Source organism: Pholis gunnellus (assembly GCF_910591455.1).
Source record: "Pholis gunnellus genome assembly, chromosome: 13".
Classification (NCBI taxonomy): Eukaryota; Metazoa; Chordata; class Actinopteri; order Perciformes; family Pholidae; genus Pholis; species Pholis gunnellus.
Window position 1 is genome coordinate 22,545,149 of NC_136540.1, and position 19,748 is coordinate 22,564,896.

Genomic DNA, 19,748 nt, shown 5'->3' on the forward strand with positions numbered 1-19,748 from the left:
AGGTACATTGACAAGCATCTTATATGACAGTTTTCTAATATACAATCAGATTATTGCCTCAACGTATGGACCAAACAAATCTGTCTCTGTGAGTCACTGATCATGTCAAAAATCCCCCCCAAGTCAACAGATACGATGAGGAAAATAAAACCCAACTGTTTGGCTCAGCAGCAGATGTATGATTACCCTTTTGTCAGGGCACAAAAGGAGGCACGACAATTATTTAATCCTGTCCAGGCTGAGCGACGGAGCTGCCTTTCCTCCAATCCTTCCTACCTTCGGTCCTCCGGTGGCAGATGGCAGATGAAAGAGGGAGCTGGGAGGAACGAGGGAATGAAAACAGGTGGGGGGGGAAAACTGAAGAAAAGGAAAAGGGGACCGGGGTCAACTGGGGCAATAGAAAGGGGGAGGAAACCTACATATAGACTCGCAGAGGGACAGATCGATGGATAGATTTTATTTTTCCCTTTACATTGTGCCTCTCTAAGTCCATGCCCTCTTTTGGCCAGATGGCCACAAACTCTGTAGAAACGTGAGTAAATGTCGACGAGATAATACTTGGAGAAAGATGAAGAATAAAGCAACATATAATGGCTCTAGTGACATTTCTGGACAATATTTTGTCGAGTCAAACTCCTCTTTTATATGCAATTTGTTTATATGTACCCCTATAGTTTAAATTAACTGTATATATTATACACCACTATAGTTCAAATTAACGGTATATATTATATAGTACATACCTTATATAGAATAGTATATACCTATTTTTGATCCCTAACATTTGTTTCTGCTGATGCAGCATGAGATTCAACCACATGAATGCAACGCCTGTTGAATAATAGTACAGAGCAGTCGATGCAGGAATTCAGTATTTGAAATTAATCAGGCACAGGTTTAGTGTAAATATTCACTTTCCAAGTAAAATAGAGCGTATTTTATTCTAAAGAAAGGAGATGGGGCAGAATACAGTTTCATTGTACTCCAAGTGAATAATGCCCTTTCAGAGAGGCTTGAGTCTCAGGTTTAAGGGCTCCGTAAAGAACTGAAGGTAAAAGACCAGAGCACAATGTGAATACAGCTGCCTATTCAGGACCCCAGCAACCCCCCCCCCCCCCAAGCCAGACACTAATGCTGCCCCCTGCCTTCCAGCTATATGGAGGGAAGCCCCCAGCGGACTGCTGCATTCCGCCCTCCTCCCTCCCTGCTGCGGCACGCAGGACCGGCCCCCGGCAGCTGTTTAGCCAACTGAGAGCAGAAGGGGCTGCAGCAGGGGAACAATGCAACGTGAATTAACTCTCCCTCTTTATGCGTGTGTGTGTGCTTGCGTGTGCTCGTGTCAGTGTTTTTCACGAGTAATTAAAAATGGAACTCTGCAAATCAGGCAACCCCCCCATCCTAAAATCTAATCCTATAACATCCTTACAGATGCATCTTTATGGTAAAAGGTGGAAACGTTGAAATGTTAACTTCAAACTTCAGCTAGGCCTGAACAAACTTTGTCGATGGAAAGAAAAGTCTTGTTTTATTCACATACATTTGTAAATTATAAGCATGTAAGGAGAGTATTAAGCAGCGCTGCAGCAAAGTAATGATTTACATTTTCGTTGTTGTTGTTTTTACCATTGTTGTGGTCAACTGCAACATCTTCTAGCAATCAATCTGTGTCAAAGGCTCACATTTTATGATGCACATTTGCAGCTGAGCATCACTTTAAAACCGTGAATTTGAAAGACGTTCCCCTGTTAGACGGCTAAAAAATGCATTTCATATAGAATTGAATTTGAAAGTATCATTCTACGCTAATTAAATACTGTGACATCGCTTTAGAGATTACCCAATTGCACAGGGAGTGTTAGGCAATAAAGCTACCAACATATATGGAGCTAAAAAGAAACTCCCCATCTGTGACGGTAATAACGGTTCTGGTTCTGACTCTGCATGTGTCTAAAGCAATGCTACTATACGAATGGAGCACTTCAATCTGGACTACAACAATTGGAATGAAATCCAATCAGTATGCTAAAGACTCAACAGGGAGTGCAATAAACCCCAAAGAAATAATGCTCCTTACTTCAATTGTTGAGACTCAACAGGAAACACGTGGCCAGGCCCAACAATAGAAATCACTATCGGCTGCAACTTTAGTGATGCACCTCGTCAAGAATGCATCCAGTGTCCTTCTCATTCTCTACAGCAGCTTGGTGTAGCACCCATTGAATAACCGTCCAGTAAGAGAGGTGCTTGCAATATGTTGGATGGTAAGGGAATATTTTACACGACAAGTCTCAACTGTGCCAAAACTGCTTCCTGACATTTTCAATTTGAACACATTCCTGTCTCTAATTGGACAGCTACAACCAGATGTTTTAGGGTAGATCATTTTAAGAAGTGCCACCGACTGTCTTCCCCGGTTGGCTCTTTTACACCGTCTCCGGTTGGTCGTGTAATGTCTGAGGCGTGAGCTTGATAAATGCAGGATTCATGCCACTGACTCACAGAATTTCTCACCGCCCTTAAAAGACTATTTCATTTGTATATAGCCGAGTACATTGTCCATTGTTGAGAAGAGCAAACTCTGGACATGGCTTCATCTTGTGTCTCCTCAGTCTGGCCTCTGGAGACACTGTGCTGCAGAGCCCCCTACTGCAATTTCTATGAAGCTGCAAAACTGGCTGGACGTCTGTGGCTGTTGGACCTTTGTCTCCATCAGACATCAGTGTCAAGATGTGTTTCAGTAAAGGACAACCAAAGATTCATACTTTATACTTCCTGAAAGACTGTGCTCAAAGGACAAGTCTGCGATCTATGGTCTAGTGTCATTCTACTTTGTTCATATTGGAAATATCCCTCCTACTTCAGATGTACCAGATGTATCTTTAAAATGGATTACACACATATATTTTCATTTTAAAAAAAGGTTAGTAATTTCCTAAATCAGCTGGGCACTGTGGGTTACTCAAACAGGAGGACATTGCGCATCAATATCTGGATACACAGGTAATACTCGTTAGGATCGATTCATTGTTGGATTTGGTCTTTTCATAGGATTTGTTGACAACGGAAAAACACTTTTTTTAAAACCATTACTGCTGCTTTGGGGTTTCTAACAGTCTACTGCATAATCAGAGAATGAAGCACTTCATATTTTCACTAGATGAGAAAGATCCATATGGACTTGCACATTCTGATCACTGGATTTCTGAGTGTCCACTAGAGCACTTTGTAGAATCACAGCTAGTGAAGTTACATCTGTTCTGTTTAAATACATGAGGGGTTTATTTCATATTCAAAAGAAATGATTGAAACGTTCATATTCAAGTGTTCATGTTTCCAATGTAAAAAACAAAAAAAACACAACTTATTCAGTTACAGGTATTTTCAAAAATATCATATTACCGTGTTTAGCTTTCAGACAAATAGACCATATAATGGCCAGGTGCAGAAATCCACTCACCATTACAGTACATGTGATAATCTCCAGACACTGATGCAACTACAACTTATACCAGGACATACCAACGGATTTGACCAGACTTTTTCAAAATCAAAGATTCAGTCTTTGCATGTCAACGTTAAACGAATGGAAAGGCTATAAATGTGGTCTATGCTTAATTTAAAAAAAAAAAAAACTTTACAGCGTAAGTGGTAGGAGACTCACTTTCAGTAGCAAAAAACAGCAAAACCGCCACATGTTCTTTCCTCATGGCTAACATAACTTTCTCAACCCATTTTCCTGTAAGCTCACAGACAGTACATCCATCGATGCAACGTTTCTACGAATACAGTTTTAAAATAGAACAACAGAAAATCTGTTGGTTCCTATCAAAAAGTACAGTAACCAGCGGTGGAGTCCGGAAGTTAAAGGTTCCTGCACCTGAGGGCCATGTATGCAGTCAGTGGTACAACTGGGCATCTCCGTCTGACGCTATAACGCCGGCCGCCCGTTCAGTTTGTCGTGCATGAGTGCGATGGCTCCGCCCGTGAAGTCTCTGAGAACCTGCACCGTCTCCCGCTGGAGCTGCAGCGACTCACGCACAAACTCCTGCTGGGTCTCCGCCAGCTGCTGCACCGACTCAGACAGAAGCTCCAGGGAGCGCGAAACCGTCTCCAACAGGATGTTGGTGGCGTGCTGTTCTTGAAGGCTCAGCGATGCACTGTGTAGAATGCTGTCCCTAGTGCTCTGCGAGGGCTGACCCGGCGTCGGAAGCGCGGCTGTCGACGGCGCGGAGGACGTCTGTGGCTGTCCTTGTTTCTGGATGCCGTTGTTTCCTTGGTGATCCTCTGTTGGTTTTGCAGTCTGGGTGGAAGGAGGCGCGTCATCCCTTTGGTCATCGTCTGAGTCTCCAAATGCGGCTTCAGCATCTTGAATCAAAGAAAAAAAGGCACATCAGTGTTTTCTTATGACTCAAACATGTTGCGAAAATTCTTCTGAATCTTGAAAACTCACCTTCTGTTGCAGGTACCTCGTACTGCACATCAAAGGCAGATTGTGAAGTGTCCCCTGCAACATTCAAAGCATTTCAAATTGTTTAAAACAAAAACATAAAAGGGCAAAATGTGAGCCATTTTTGAGAAGGGGGACAATGATTTGTTTATTATTATTTAATGTGTGTTATGTAGAAATTTGAACTTCACTGATGTTCAGACTGGGATTAAGACGTTTTGGGCACTTACTTGTGCTGTAAGAAGTTGCTGGGGGCATAGCCACATCCAACGCACCATTAGGAGAACTCTGCATTCCAATCATATCCTCCTCATCCATTTCTTCTTCCTCATCTGGCACATCATCATCATCTCCCAGCGGGCCAAAGTCAGCCGAGCTCTGGTCTTCCTGGTCCATCTCCAGAATCTGCAGCACTATTTTCTCAGTCTGATTAAGGTCTCGGGAGAGACGAGAGTTGAGGCCCCTGTTGGGCACCGTCCCTGACCGCATGGCAGCCACTTTCCGCTTGGTGTCACACTTCAGATCAGACCATTTCTTGATGACCTCGATGACCTCCCGTTGGCACTCCCCGATCTCATTGACACGTGCGGTGATCTCTGCCCACGTGCGCTTCTTCACATCTGTTTGCACACCACGATTGAATTTGCCTTTGGGGGGACGACAAAATGTCCTTAAGCACTTATTTTTCAATGCCTTTTTGTCAGTGATCAGACCACATTCAACATTTAATAATATTCACAGATGTATTACTGTCTATTATACTTGTGCATGCCAAAACCATATTATTTCCTGTGCTAGCTTTATTTATTTCAGATTTTTGATAACTAGCTACTGTGCAATCACTCACTTCCTGGGTACCCAGGCACAAATCCTAAAGTGCAATCATCTTCACTCTGATGGGATCAGCACTTCAAATCACATACCCACAACAACCATCCGATGCTTCCTCACTTCATCCAACAGTATGTGGACTTCACTGAAAGAGAAGCGAGCTTTTCTTTTCTTGAAGCGAGTAATACTGTCTTGGTTGTAGTATACTGGTGAAGACATCCTCCCCAAAGAGTCAATTGGTTTCCAGCTACTTTGTAGTCTCTGCTGAGCTTCAGCTTCTCCAGCTGTCTGTCAGCCGGTGTTGTGCTAACAACAAAGTTAAAAGAGCATTGGGGCGTTAATGATGAATCTACTCACGTGTGTCACTGCTGTATCAATTCATATTTGAGACTGAGATTGAAGGCTAGACACAAAAGGTTGACTTGACGAAAGGTAAGGTAACGTTAGTATTAAAGCAGTGATAGCACTCATTCAGGCTCAACAGCTGGGCAATGACCGTGAGGAGCAGGAATAACGTTAGCCTGGTTAGTTGAATGTGATGGCTGAATAAATAATGAATGAATATTGTCAACATTTTAACTGTAACATAGTAACATGCATAGGTCTAACTGTTCTCATACCGTAAAGCAGGGACATGGAGCAGGTTTAGCGTGGTGATAACAATGTCAGTGCTAGCCGTGAGAGTGAGTGGACAATGGACGAAGCTATAGTCGCTTTACACACGCGACAGCCTGTTTGGCTAGTTAGCTATATCTAGAGCCCACTCGTAGTTATACTCAAATTAACTATACCTCGAAAACCACGTTGCACTTGTATTATTACGAGTAAACGCTATTTAATTTCCTCATATGGTGTAACGTGCATTGAGTCCACTAGCTTTGGTCTAATGTTACACAACAGCACACACTAGGTTAGCTGTTAGCTCTCTTTGCAGCAAGACAACGTTAGCTAACGCTACTTTAGTCAGAAATGGCTAATAAAGCACTTGGTTCACGTAACCTCACTTCACGAGGAATACCATAACGGCAACAAATAGTTAATGAGATGGTGAACATACCCCCAAGTCTAAGAAGTTGGGATTTGGTCCAGAAACGTAATGATAAACTTCCTTATCGACAAGATAGCTACTGTCAAGCTAGCCAGCACGAAGCTAACGCTACACAAAAGATGTCCGGTTAACGTTCGTTGGCTTGCGTTAGCTAACTAAGTTAAAGCAGCTGGCTAAATAATTATTGACGGACATAACGACATTAGTATAGCTATAGTACAGGGCCTTTAAGTATTGCTTCCACATGTAACGTAAAACGATAACCATGATTCATCTTGTGATTTCGCTGATTACGTTGCTTCGTGTTATTTCTATACTTTCCCCGTTGTAAAAATGTGCTTTTATTTTGAAGGAGCACGCGCATTCTTTGGTATCATAGGCTAACTTGATTCAACAACAAGCACACAAAACCACACACGCGCGCGGGGCAAATGTGTAGCTCTGTGACAGCAATTTATGCGATAGGAACATTCAATATAATGTAGTATATATAAGTATCTATGAATTTAGCCATGATTTGGTTGTATACATAAACATCAAGGTTGAATGGATGCATTTATTTGCAAAATCTTGGCTAGAACTCCTTATTTGACCAAAGGAAAATATATTGGCTTGGGTTCTATTTTAAATTGAATAGCCATCGTCAATCTGAAGGGTCCAGAAACAGATCCCAGTTCAGCCTAAAGGGGATTCCATTAGTCATTGGCCAATGACTAAAAGTAGCCTGCAACAACTGTTCGTAGTGAATCAAGTGGACACATTTAACATACCCTTTTTATTTCAAATATGGCACAGGTATTTATTTCCCCAAGCATTTTTCAGTAAAAGTTTAATGGCTGTGGCTATAACTACATAGTTAAGAACACTTAATAATGCCATCTCTACTTTTGGCTGCATGCATTAGTGGCATACACAGGTTATATATATATATTATCAATTTACACATTGTGCTGGCATTATCCGGTGCAGGCATTTTGAACAAGTGCACGGCGATAAGTAAAGTGGTCGGTGAGCCGAAACATAGAGGGTGCTATGGCCAAGTTGCATTACCAGCATTAAAATGGCATTAGCATGCCCAAACAAAGCAATGCCTCTTGGGATGTTAATGTATATCAGTATAAGGAGAACGCACTGGCGATCCTCACCGCTATGCATATACAGTGACAGTGCAACTGATACAAATCATTAAACCATGATCTGCTTGCAATAGGCTACGGTGCAAATGCACTATCATTCACACATCTACCTTAGTTTTCTTTAAAAAAAAAAAAAATGGCAAGCTGGCATTGTTGTTTTGGTGAACAAGAATCTCTAGTCAGTGAGGCTTGGGGCTGGTTTCACAAGGATAATGAATATGAGGTAGAGGGCTACTCAGCTATAACACCTGAAAACATGCTGGGTGCTGAGCCTTTAAACAGACTGATTTGCTGTTTGGGTACATTAACTCTCTCCCCCTGCACATCCTCACAGGTTTTTCCAGTTACAGTCACTCTGCTCAGGTTGAAGTTGGATGGAGCTTTTCTGAGAATTTGCATGGCCACTTAACTCCCTGTGCTAATACGAACGCTAAAGGTGTAACGGAAAAAATAACTGCAGACATGGAGATGTCACTCAATCATCTGTACACGCCCCCATAGTTCTGAGAAGGATATAATTAGGCAACAGAAGTGGAAACAACTGTGTGAGTGGCCGTTCAAACGGCAAACAAAAACATGGTTAACCAAGCTACAGCTTCGCATTGTTAACTTCTGTTCACTAGCAGAAAACTCCACATTTTTGTCCAATGTCCACATTTAGGTGGTTTAACAGTATCAGAGCAAAACTATGATTGGCCTACCTCCACAGATCCCTCTTAACATACAATCTTTGTGAGACCAGCCGCTTCCTGCTTTCACATCAAGGTTTTCAAAAATGTCACTGCGTATAAAACATCTCGATGTTGGCCTGCCTCCTCTCAGGCACGAGAAAGATAAAAAGGAAATGTCAAACAAGCGCACCAAATGACACCAGTTCAGCATCCTGTCGTCTTTATGCCCATGATGGGTACCATTGTGAGTGCAGGATTGTGCTTTTCTGGGTTGCCAATACAGTAATTTTTGTCTCGCAAGTCTAATGGAACACTACACCTGCATTGAATTTAAAAAAGAAGCCTGCACACACACAATGGATTTGCTGAATAACAGAGTTGTAGGGATGGTTGAGAAAATATATTGTGATAACAAACAAAGTGGTTCCAAGCTGGAGAGACGACGACGTTGTCTGGACTCAAGAGTACATAGTCAGCTGAAGCCACTGAAAAGACACAAAGAGAAGAGGATGACTTCAGAACTCTGAATCACAGTCAAACCGCACTGAGACTTGAATTAGCTGACATCTGCTTACCTCCTGAACATTAACTTTGATAGTCCCATTGTTACCCTTATCCAGGGTTTTGAAGGCACCTGAATCAGAACAGATGTTATCATCAAACTTATACAATAATAACAATAACCACAACTTGTGTAATATTTGAAGTTCATGTGAAGTAGAATATAACTTTCTACTACTTTTTCAATATCTCTCTTAATATTTTTCCATTTCAGCATTGGTGTAAGCGTCACTTCTCATACGCTTTGTATTTTTACTCTTGTATTTGACTTTTTCTATTTAAGTTGATTTTTTTAAAACTTTATTTACCTTACTGCTATTGCTATTGTAATCTATTTAGCAATGGTGTTTTAAACTGAATAAATGTTTTTCTATTGTTCACACACACACACACACACACACACACACACACACACACACACACACACACACACACACACACACACACACACACACACACACACACACACACACACACACACACACACACACACACACACACACACACACGATTGTTTTTTGCTATTTTTCTGTTGTAATATTTTCATGAAATATCCTTGGGAATCAATAAAGTTCTATCTTATCTTAAGCCTACAGCTTCAGTTAATGGGTCAATCACTCTTATCACACAGCTGTTAAACCAATACATGTAATGCATTTATTTCAGCACTGGACTTTCAAACTTACGGCACATGGCATCCAGCCTCACAAGGCAGCCAATGTAGTTGTCAAAATCCATGTTGCCGCCTTCATCGCTGTATCTGCGGATTATCATGTTGAACAGCTGGTCGTTGAGGGGGAAGCCTGGGGAAGAGATAACATAAATCTATACAAAACACTGGTGTGATATTCAAATCATTAACAGCAGCTCAAAGACGAGGCATTCAACACAGTTCAGAAACAGGCGTGTCTATGTAGCTTGTGTTCACACGCCTTGACAAGATGAGAACATTAATGCCAGCAGAGGCGAAGCCAAATCCAACCTGTTTTCAATGAATAATGGTTAATTGATCTTATTTCTATGTAGGCTTCTGTCTTATGAAACCACTTTCCAAACAAATGCATTCTTTTTTGTTCAAACACGCACAGACTGTAATTTAACAGCCCTGTTGTAAGTTCTGGCTCCACCCAAAACCCTTGCTTTACCTGTGGCTCTTACAGGTTTTTGCATAATACTTTATGAAACTAGGGCCCTCTTTCTCGAAGCTCTACACACTAAAACTAAAAACAAACACAAATATCTTGGTTCAAAACTGTATCAACTTTTTTTTTTTAATATTTTTGCATCACAATTTCACACAAACACCAAGTCAACAGCTCTCTCCACCTGCCGACTGCACACTGATGTTTTGAGTATAAAAAAACATATCATTTGCATTTGTAGCATGCTGTAAATATAGACTATGACAGAAATGCAATGTTTCAATACTCGTATACTCATAATAGTATCAGACACAATGACTTTAAGTGAGGATGACATGAACATATTTAATACGTTCATGTCATCATCAGTTAAAGTCATAGTAATACGTCGTATTACTATATTGTACTGTAAACTGAATACATCATGTTGCAATTACAGTCCTAACTCTACAGCAGGGGTCTCAAACGCATCTTCACTCTGGGCCACAATATATTTAAGCACATTTCTGTTATTATAACTTAAATCCTTTTAATTTAGGGTTAAGAAACCCACATTACTCTATCAAATATCAAACTTTTAAAGAAAACAGCAAAGACAAATATCAAACTAGTTATTACAATAACTTTGTTCAATGCTTAAAATCCTTTCAAGGGTGCGTTTGCACAATCCCACGTGAAGTATTTCATGTGTTGTAAAGCTAAGTCTTCAATGTACTCACAATACATTTATATGTCAAATGTAGAGAAACCAGCCAAAGAGCTGCTTCTGTGACTGTGTGTTTAAGTATCTCATAACTTCGACTTTCTATCTCATAATTTCGACTATGGGGATATTTTTATTATCAAGTCTAACTTTTAATTATTATTATTTATTTTTTTGCTGGCGGATTCATGGGCCACATAAAATGACGTGGCGGGCCAGATTCGGCCCGCGGGCCTTGAGTTTGAGACCCCTGCTCTACATCGTTGTTCACACCAAAGAGCAAACCTGAATCCTGATTTCTAAGTGATCTCATTGGTTACAGGTGTTTTCACAGGAGCATTCTGGGTAAAGGTGATTTATAATAGAGTATTATTTCAACGGCAGTGTTTAGCCTACGACACACACAGGCTTTTAGTTTTGAATGATAAGTCGAACGTAGATAACTGTAGATATTTGCAAAAAGTGTGTTTTAGAATTTTTAAACTTAGTGTAAAGCAGAAAATGTGCTTATTTGTTGTGTCTTGGCAATTGTACAGAACTGTATTACTGGCATGAAAAAAAGTTTCATTTTGACTGCATCCTTTCAGCAGATGTGCGAACATTTCAACATAAAACAAAATAAATAAAACTCACCCGCGGCTCTGAACGCCTTGGGCAGCTCATCTGCACCGATGAGACCGGAGCCATCTGCGTCATGGCATTTGTACACTCCCTAAACAATAACAATAAAAACGCAATTAAAGCATTTATGCCAAGAAAATGTCATGGTAAGCAGAGTCCCAACCTAGAAAGGAAAAAAGAATAAATATATTTCTTTCTAACAACCTGTCAATATGGGTGTACCATTGATAAATGGAATGGTTTCATTGATAAATGGAAAGCAAAGTTATATTTGACTCCTCCCCTTTTCTTTGTTGATCCAAAACCGTGACTCAAAAACCGTGATCCGAACCGTGAGTTTTGTGATACGTTGCACCACTAATGTGTCACATCACTGATAAAACAGGTTATAACTACGATTCATTCGACAGGAAATTAAACAATCTGTTCCACATTAATAATGTGTCCTTCAGTAAAACACAGTATACCGATTTATGTCTGTGTAAAACATGGCAGTTAATCAAATAAGTGTGGCACACTGTACATTCAGAAAACAGATGTAAGGGACAAATGAAATGGGCGCTCTGTACTCACCTGCCATTTCTTTATATTGTTCCAGAGCTGTTTGAATTCATGAAAGCCGAGTCTTCCAGTGCTGTCACTCTGTAACCGCATTAAGGACAACAGACAACATTGTCTTCTTTGGCTCCATCTTAAACAAACAGTAGACTTACATGTGGACACGTTGTATTTGCCCAAGGCGTGATTTTACGCGACTTCCTCATTCGTGTGGTAAAGAATTCCCATTAGGGAATGAGTGTCAACTTTTTTTCCCCTGACTTAGTCGGAGCTCCTTTGATAGTTTCCCCGATGTCCAAATCGTGGCTGTAATAGTCCACAGTGTTTCATTGAGCTGTGGGTGGGACAGAGTCCGGTGAGCCAACTCATCCCTTTTTATAGCCTGTTGTGTGTGTATTTTTACAGTTGGCTTCATACTGGATCACACGACACATAAAGCCCAGTAATGATAGAAAGGATACATCCATGACTGCCACCATGCTCCTACAAGACTCAATGCTGAAACCATCCGTCTGCAGGTCTCCACCTGAAATGCAAGAAACCAATGTTACCATGTTGTACGCCTCTTTTCAAAAGGCACATGAAAATGTGTATAAATATTACAAAGGACTAAACCAATACAGAGTGTGGTAGACCACACAGAACTACAAGAACTACATGCAGGGATGTATAAGAGATAAGGCCTTTGAACACAGGGGGGGGGATATTTTTTGTGAAATTAGTTTGCGCGTCAATATACATGTTTTTAAACTGTTGTTTTTGTTGGGAATACTTTGACATAAAACACGATTATTACACGGAGGAAAAGCAACGTCATTTTTTTCCGATACAAGGCGGGTTTTTCTAACTTTTGCTCTTTTCTTACCTTACACAATAAAAGCCAGAGACAAACTTTCACAATAAAAGCCTTAGACAAAAAATATTTCCAGGCGAGTATTCTGCATTTCCGTGTCGTATATTCATCACGCCCCCGGTGTTTGAAGGCCTTTAGACTCTAATTATGGTATACGTCTTACGCTTTGCAATGATTTTGTTGAGGATATCCATCAGCTCTTTCGGGCTCACTTCCATGTCCTATAGGACAAATATTTTACAGTGTGAACATTACAAAGTCAGCAGAAACCAGTACAGATTCTCAACTGTATGGTGTAACAAAATGAATGCTGTAAAAATGTTATTTGAACAGTTAAAATACCCTTTAGACTTTGATTTTCTAGGATTAACGAAATTGAATATCTATATAGATTGTGCGATTACTGCAGAAATCAACAGCGCTTCAAAGAGAGGTACATGTAGATATAGCACTCACCTCTCCAGCGAGCTGCTGGAAGACCCTGCGGAACTGTTTCTCCTCATCGCTCTCATGCTGCTCAGCATATACAACTGGCCTGCGTGGTGGAGGCTGCGGGAGAGAGTCACAGCAATCATTACAATCCGGAGTTAGAATGACAGCGATGACCAAACCGAGCTGGTAATGTAATGTCAAATCACTCACAGGGTCAGAAGGAACAAACTGGTCGATGTTGTTACTAAGAAAGGATTAAAAATAAAGAGAGAGGTTAAGTCACAAATCACATATATTTTTGGCTTGGACAGGGAAGATGTAGATTCTCACCTGACAACATCGATGACGCCACTGAGAAGGGACTTCACAAGAAACATCTTCCTTTAACTGTGAAGGCAAAATGCAACAAGAATTAGGGGAAAGATTTACACCACAGATTCATGACTTCAGCACCACAGGATCATGTTTTTTTTTTACATGTATCTTATGGCATTTAAGTAGAATAAAAATAATTAGAAATGAATGGCAGCAGCGATCACTTGTGGTTAGAGTAATACAGGTAAAATGTTACTATAGCAATTTACTAGAGCTAGGCTAAATTACAACGTGCTGAGGATTCTCCTGTCTGGTGCTGTGGAGAGGTCTGTAGCTCAGGAATCCCAAGCAAAACCTGAATTTAGTTTTTAGTGAGAATATAACAATGCACATACTATTAATTAGGCTCACAAAGCATTAGTAAATGGTTCACATATAACAAACAAACACAGGCAATTCAATGTGAATGTCACCCACTACAAAAATGCACGGGTTTAGCGCAGCACTGGTTGAGCTTGTTATCCATGTCTTGTGTTTTCCTCGATTTGGGAATTAGTGGCACACCCCCCTTAAAATGTTTTCCTGCTATGTAATGCCGCACCCAGGTTGCGAAAAGCAGATCCGTTTTAAAAGGTTATCTCGATGAATCATACGTTTCTTTGAACTTTACAACTTGCATTACAGGGTAACTAAATGTCCCACTTCAGGGTCAACGTAACGTTATTGCTAAAATTGGGCAAGTTAACGTGTTCTAACGTTACATTATATCGTAACATTACGCTCCAATAACAGCATTATGTCAGGTTATCTTCTGTTATTTACCCAATAAATTACGGCTGCCTAAAACCATTGAAGTATTGTCGACACCGCGCAGCCTCTTCCTAACAGTGTGGATTTAAAATGGAATGTACTGACGGTAGACTATAAATATGCGACCGCGAGCTAGCTAACTTATGTTGTAGCTAAGCTAACATCAAGCTAACCATCGGTCATACAACTTGGAATTGCCGTCATTATCACATATATAATCCTATATTGTTATCTTTTAAGGTAAACAATACTTTGGTCATCTAAAACTTGACGTTTATATTAAACGTTACCGTGAGGCGACAACACTCTGTCGAGTTGAGCAGGATAACTAGCTGAGTTCGTGAGTTACTTCAAACTCCGCTTGCAGGATGGTCCGTCAACACGCCCCAAATGACACTACAGAGAGTAACTGGGATGCGAGATAATGTCTCACAGTCGTTTCCGTCTTTGCTTCGGGTTTCAGTACAGGAAACGATTGGCTCGATTTGACGCGAAACACTTGAATGAGATGAGTCAGGCCTAAGCAGACTTGCGCAATTGTCGGCATTGCTGTCTTGCTGAGTGCATTATATGAGCTTCTTGTAGTAAAAATATTCAGTTAAATATTCGAGGTCTATACTCCTGAGCAGAGCCGACCACCAACGGAAGTTCAAAGTGCCTGACAGTCACGTGATTCACAAAGACCTCACAGTTCCAAGAAGTCCTTTGCGGTCAATATGAATGCGTTATACGCGATTTTTGGTAATGAGTAGTCGATAGATGCATTCATTTACACGAGTTATATAGCACAAACCGATGTGTGTATGTAGTTAAATCAGTATAATGTTAAAACAAGTTAAATTCTCAAATGTTTAAAGATCATACCATCACTCGTTAAATCAGGTGTACACTGACCCTGTAATACCAACACATCCACTTCCATTATGGATCATAATGTTACTGTTTTTAATGCACCCTTTTTAATAATGTAGCTTGCATATCATCTATCTCTGTCATGACATGCAGACATGCACATACTGTAGGCTACAAACCATTCAGTCCATGTCCATTCAGTATTTATTTCTTTTACGTTTTTTTGTATATTTGTGAACATAATAGTTCTGTCTGTTCTTTGGCTTTTCATCTTTGTTGTCCTTGTCCCTAGCTTTTATATCTGTGTAAGTACATGAGAGCAATGCAACAATATTAGTCAAATTCCTTACATGTGTACACGTACTTAGCCAATCAAAATTATTCTGATTGTCATTAGTATGAACAGTTAGCTACTGCCTGGTTTACATATTTTAGTTACCTTGGTTAAAGCATTTTTTTATGTTCTTAAACTTGTATGGTAGTCAAGATAAAGCACATCCAAATGTTTATTGGTTGTTTGGGGGCCTAAGTAATCTTATTGACTGTCTATCTGTCTATCTGTAATGTAATCTTTATGACCTTCAGAAAGGACCGAAGGAGACCGACAGATGACTATCAATGATCGTTAACTGAAAGCACAATGGCTCAGCAGTCGCAGGATAATAATGTGAAGTGCGTTGTCATAACAAATGCATTGCAAATAAGTGGAATTGAATTAATCCTTCTGTTTACAATTTTTATGCACCCCTGGACTTATTAATATATACATTGTTACATGATGTTGTCAAATGCAAAAAAAAATGTTGTCCTGGCCCCACAGTGGTGGAATGAACTCCCCACTGACGTCAGGATAGCAGAGTCGCTGCCCATCTTTTTTCGGCGCAGGCTGAAAACTCACCTCTTCAAGAAGTACTACCCTGAACCTTCCACTTAGCACTTATTGTATTCGTTTGCTTCTGCACTGTACGTTTGCTCTGGTTTATGCTCTTAGATACTTGTTTAAAAAAGGAGATGCACTTATGACTTCTGGTGACTAGTAGTTCTCTTGAATACCTATGTTGAATATACTTTTTGTAAGTCGCTTTGGATAAAAGCATCTGCTAAATGACTGTAATGTAATGTAATGTAAAACAACTTAATTATTTACTTTTTGCGTGCAAAAGGCAGATCGCCAGATTCTTACCAATGGACAGCCCTATTGGGTTTTACTGGGGTCCTTTGTTGCATTTCCTTCCCCATCTCTCTGTCATTTCTCTAATGTCGACCCAACAACAGAAGCACAAAAATTCCCCCCAAAAATACTCAAAAAGAAGCCACAAAATCCTACAGTGTAATCATTCTACCAAGTTTCACTCCACAGGAAGATCAATCCGTTTGATTGCCTTGTAATCTTCACAGGGTGACATATCAAGCAAGCTGTACTTCGTCTTTCACCGAAATTGTTCGGCCAACTGGCGTGAAGATGGGCGAAGATGAATAATTTGAATATTGGCACAAAGATCCCAGGCCCAGCCACAGAACAGCAACCCACCCCTCAGGTTTAACTGGCTCAACATGGGACTGAACACAAAACACAAGAAGAGCTGAGGGAGAGAAACTGTCTGCTCACTATAGCTGCCTTCAAAGAGGCTCCACACAAACAAAAATGACAGTTGCTGGTCTTTGTACGTGCAGATTTTTAATTTGAGTGTCTGTTAATGTAAGGGCTGGATAATACCAGCAGGTGGAGTCAGAGAGCATTTGACAGAGCTGAATTATAACACACACATTACTGTATATTCTGCATTCAGCAGGCAAAAACATAGATCCAGGTCATTTACATAAATCTAACTCTGTCTACGATTAGCTCAGCGTAGCCATGGCTGACGTCACTGTTTTCCTTTGCTGACATGAACCACTCTGTCTGCACTGCTGCATTTAAATCAGGCCTATACAGCTTTATGTCTGTAGTTGTTGGGTTTTTGGTATCTAGATTTAGTCATGACAAGGTTCTTGATGGATTACAATCATTTCTTCCCCCACATATCCTCCACACACACCACTCAAAAACAACCTGATATAATGACATCAAGCAGATATTTTGGAATCATCTGAACACCTGCTAACATTGCAGAAAGAAAGTATCCCGGCACCATTCATCACCGTATGTTTTCACTGATCTCTCCACAAAAATATGACAACAATTGCCCCCCCTCCAAAGAAGTGAATTTATTTCGCAGAAGAGTGTTCTGACACTTTGACAATTGAGTCTCTTGTTCCTTGACTTTAAGACAGTGTCTGAGGGCGTCTCAGTGCTGCTCTGTTTTTATCGTATAGCTACATCTCCTCTTAATCCCTCTTGGCCAGCACTATCATGGTCGCTGTGACAGTGCAGACACTTCCCCTGTTCTCTCCCCAACTGATAAGTCTCACTACTACTATCCTCCGCTCAGAAACAGGATTCATAATGTGTCCACGAACAACAAATCATAATACATTTCAAAACACCTTTCTGCCAATCAAAACCTCACGGGGATAAAGAATCTGTAAACATTTCTCAGGACAGTCACAGCTATGACGGTGCTCGTGATTATGATTCAGTTTTTCCCCCTGACCTCGACTCGACTTTTCTCAAATTCAATGTTCTTCACCTGCTGGCATATAATCTGCCAAACCATAAAGGCTTAAACTGCTGTTTACTACAACGTTTTCAAGATATCTAGAGTGTAACCTGATATTTAAGATGTGATAATATATAATGTTCCAGAGCAGAAACAGTGATATCTGTCCTTCAGATCCCACTCCAGCTAAAATTACTCCATCCATGAAATAGAGGTATCCATGGTTACATCAGGAGCCATGTTAAAGGGTGCCTCAGTCAGTGTATCTCTATTCTCCAGCAGTCCCCACCTTTTTTCCCTCATTCATCATTTGAAAGAAACCACGGTGCCACCTCATGGTTTCCGACAGCTATAATGGTTTGGTTTTGCAAATGAGATTTGCAGGGGAATAATTTTGATAACATTGATGAAGATAGACCGGCTATTAAATATCTCTGAATTATGAATGCAAACCATTTTACATCTGCAGTTACCTGCTTGATGCTGAGGGAGTGAAACACAGAAGCCGTTGTGGTTCAGGGCTACGGAGGCTGCAGGTTGAAATATTGTATAGGAGCATCCCCCGGTGCGACATATTTGCAGTCTTCAGAACAACTTGTTACCTTGACAACGCAATTTTATCATTCAAGCCCATTGCTGCTCTCTCTCACAGCAGGAATCAAATGTGCCTTAAATGTATACTGCTGCAGGGTTTTACACCTCAATTCTAGGTGGAAAGGAGACATCGGATGAGTTGAGATGTGCAGAAAATATTACATTATGATTTCACTGCACGGAGGACAGTGTGGGAGGATTTTGTTGCCTTTGCAATGAAAAGGTAAATGCTTTTGGTTTGGTTTGAAAAAGCAAATTGGACAGTGTGATTAAAGCAGATACAGGTTTCAAAATGAGATCATTTAGACTGAGAATACTGTGGCTTTTCATAGATATACTAAACTACGTAGCAGCTATTTTAAGCTTTAACTGTAGGGGATCAGAGACAAAGACGAGTTCAAAACAAATTCTAATTGGCACCATGTCAGTGACCCCCGGGTGGTTACTATACCTAACGACTTACTAATGCCTGTATTTCTGTCAGGCCGTATTTGTAAGTTAGTTGGTCATTCTGATGATTGTCATGCAAGCTTTCCACGAGGCAAGTCCATCTGCTGTTTGGGTCTCTTTCACTGAAGTCCACAAGCATCCAGGAACAGAATTCAGGTATCTACATCAAATTAGTAATAAACGTGTATCTCTGAGTTCTGGAAACTCAGAGTAGTTTGAAAAAAGAGGGAAAGTACTGTAAGCTGCAGTGTGAAGAAGGACAAAGGCGGGGCCATTTAAAACGATCAGCGGGCCGTAGTTTGAACACCCGAGCATTTTAGAATGTAAACTGCAGCTCAGAGTTGATTGAACATCACAGATTCCCAGAAGAAATACTGTGGGCACTCCGTATAGCTACAGCCATGTGTATATGTGTGTATCTGATATCACCTTCCTCGCTTGTGTAACTGAGCTTAGAAGATTAGGGATGTATTCGCTGGATGATGAACAAGGTCAAACAGAGGAATGGCCGTGTGCTGGGTGGCTCATGGATGTCGTTGCTTAAAAGTCACAGCGGTCTGACATGTTGCAAAACGTGTACCCACTAACTGTGCTCAGAGCTCATATCGAGATTGTCTTCAATGATGTAAAATATAGTAAATGATTGAGGAGTGCTTTTCATTAGGTTGTGCAGTGCACCAATAATCCATTGTCAACCTGGCTCCGTCAGTATATGGATGATCCCTGTTTGTGCTATGCATGGCTTATATTGATATATTATACCATTATTGGCTCGCATTGAATATCAGATGCTAGCCATATTATTCACATATTATGGTACACACGCACACACACATACAGGTGTTTTCACTTATGTTACCTAATTAGACCTCTTCTCTGGATGTGTAGGTGTGTATAGACTGTGCTTGATTGACATTTCCCAACTTACGTCTTCATTAGCCTGGTTGGTCAAATATTCCATAGCTCCCCCCAAAAATACCTGTGATAATGGGCTGGACATTGAGGTGTGAAAATAGTGGATTGGCATTCGCCTATAAAATCCCATTATCAATTTGCTTTGCAGAGGCCAACTGTGTTCAAAACGTGATCGTGGAGGAGATAAATATTTGCAGCTATCCTGTTGG

General features: G+C 40.6%; 2 protein-coding genes across 2 annotated transcripts; both read right to left on the reverse strand.

Moving 5' to 3' along the window:
- Positions 1-3,261: 3,261 nt before the first annotated feature.
- LOC306705422 (uncharacterized protein) lies at positions 3,262-6,404 on the reverse strand. The gene is made up of 5 exons (XM_079172178.1): positions 6,336-6,404; positions 5,371-5,584; positions 4,678-5,094; positions 4,451-4,504; positions 3,262-4,365 (listed from the first exon to the last, which is right to left on the reverse strand). The coding sequence occupies exons 2-5, from the start codon at positions 5,495-5,497 to the stop codon at positions 3,929-3,931; spliced, it is 1,035 nt and encodes a 344-aa protein (XP_079028304.1). The 5' UTR covers positions 5,498-5,584; positions 6,336-6,404; the 3' UTR covers positions 3,262-3,928.
- A 678-nt stretch (positions 6,405-7,082) lies between these two features.
- LOC306704691 (calpain small subunit 1-like) lies at positions 7,083-14,525 on the reverse strand. The gene is made up of 11 exons (XM_079171164.1): positions 14,419-14,525; positions 13,334-13,390; positions 13,214-13,247; positions 13,028-13,120; positions 12,735-12,792; positions 12,180-12,244; positions 11,734-11,802; positions 11,173-11,251; positions 9,381-9,497; positions 8,709-8,767; positions 7,083-8,618 (listed from the first exon to the last, which is right to left on the reverse strand). The coding sequence occupies exons 2-11, from the start codon at positions 13,378-13,380 to the stop codon at positions 8,592-8,594; spliced, it is 648 nt and encodes a 215-aa protein (XP_079027290.1). The 5' UTR covers positions 13,381-13,390; positions 14,419-14,525; the 3' UTR covers positions 7,083-8,591.
- Positions 14,526-19,748: the final 5,223 nt, after the last annotated feature.

Excerpts from the sequence above, each read along its gene's own strand:
- LOC306705422 (XM_079172178.1), bottom strand. The coding sequence starts at position 5,497 with ATGTCTTCACCAGTATACTACAACCAAGACAGTATTACTCGCTTCAAG. Across the intron at positions 4,505-4,677 it reads AGCAACTTCTTACAGCACAA|GGGACACTTCACAATCTGCC; the intron begins GTAAGTGCCCAA and ends TGAATGTTGCAG. Across the intron at positions 4,366-4,450 it reads CGAGGTACCTGCAACAGAAG|ATGCTGAAGCCGCATTTGGA; the intron begins GTGAGTTTTCAA and ends CTTTGATTCAAG.
- LOC306704691 (XM_079171164.1), bottom strand. The coding sequence starts at position 13,380 with ATGTTTCTTGTGAAGTCCCTTCTCAGTGGCGTCATCGATGTTGTCAG. Across the intron at positions 12,793-13,027 it reads TCCAGCAGCTCGCTGGAGAG|GACATGGAAGTGAGCCCGAA; the intron begins GTGAGTGCTATA and ends TTTGTCCTATAG. Across the intron at positions 11,252-11,733 it reads ACAATATAAAGAAATGGCAG|GGAGTGTACAAATGCCATGA; the intron begins GTGAGTACAGAG and ends GTTATTGTTTAG.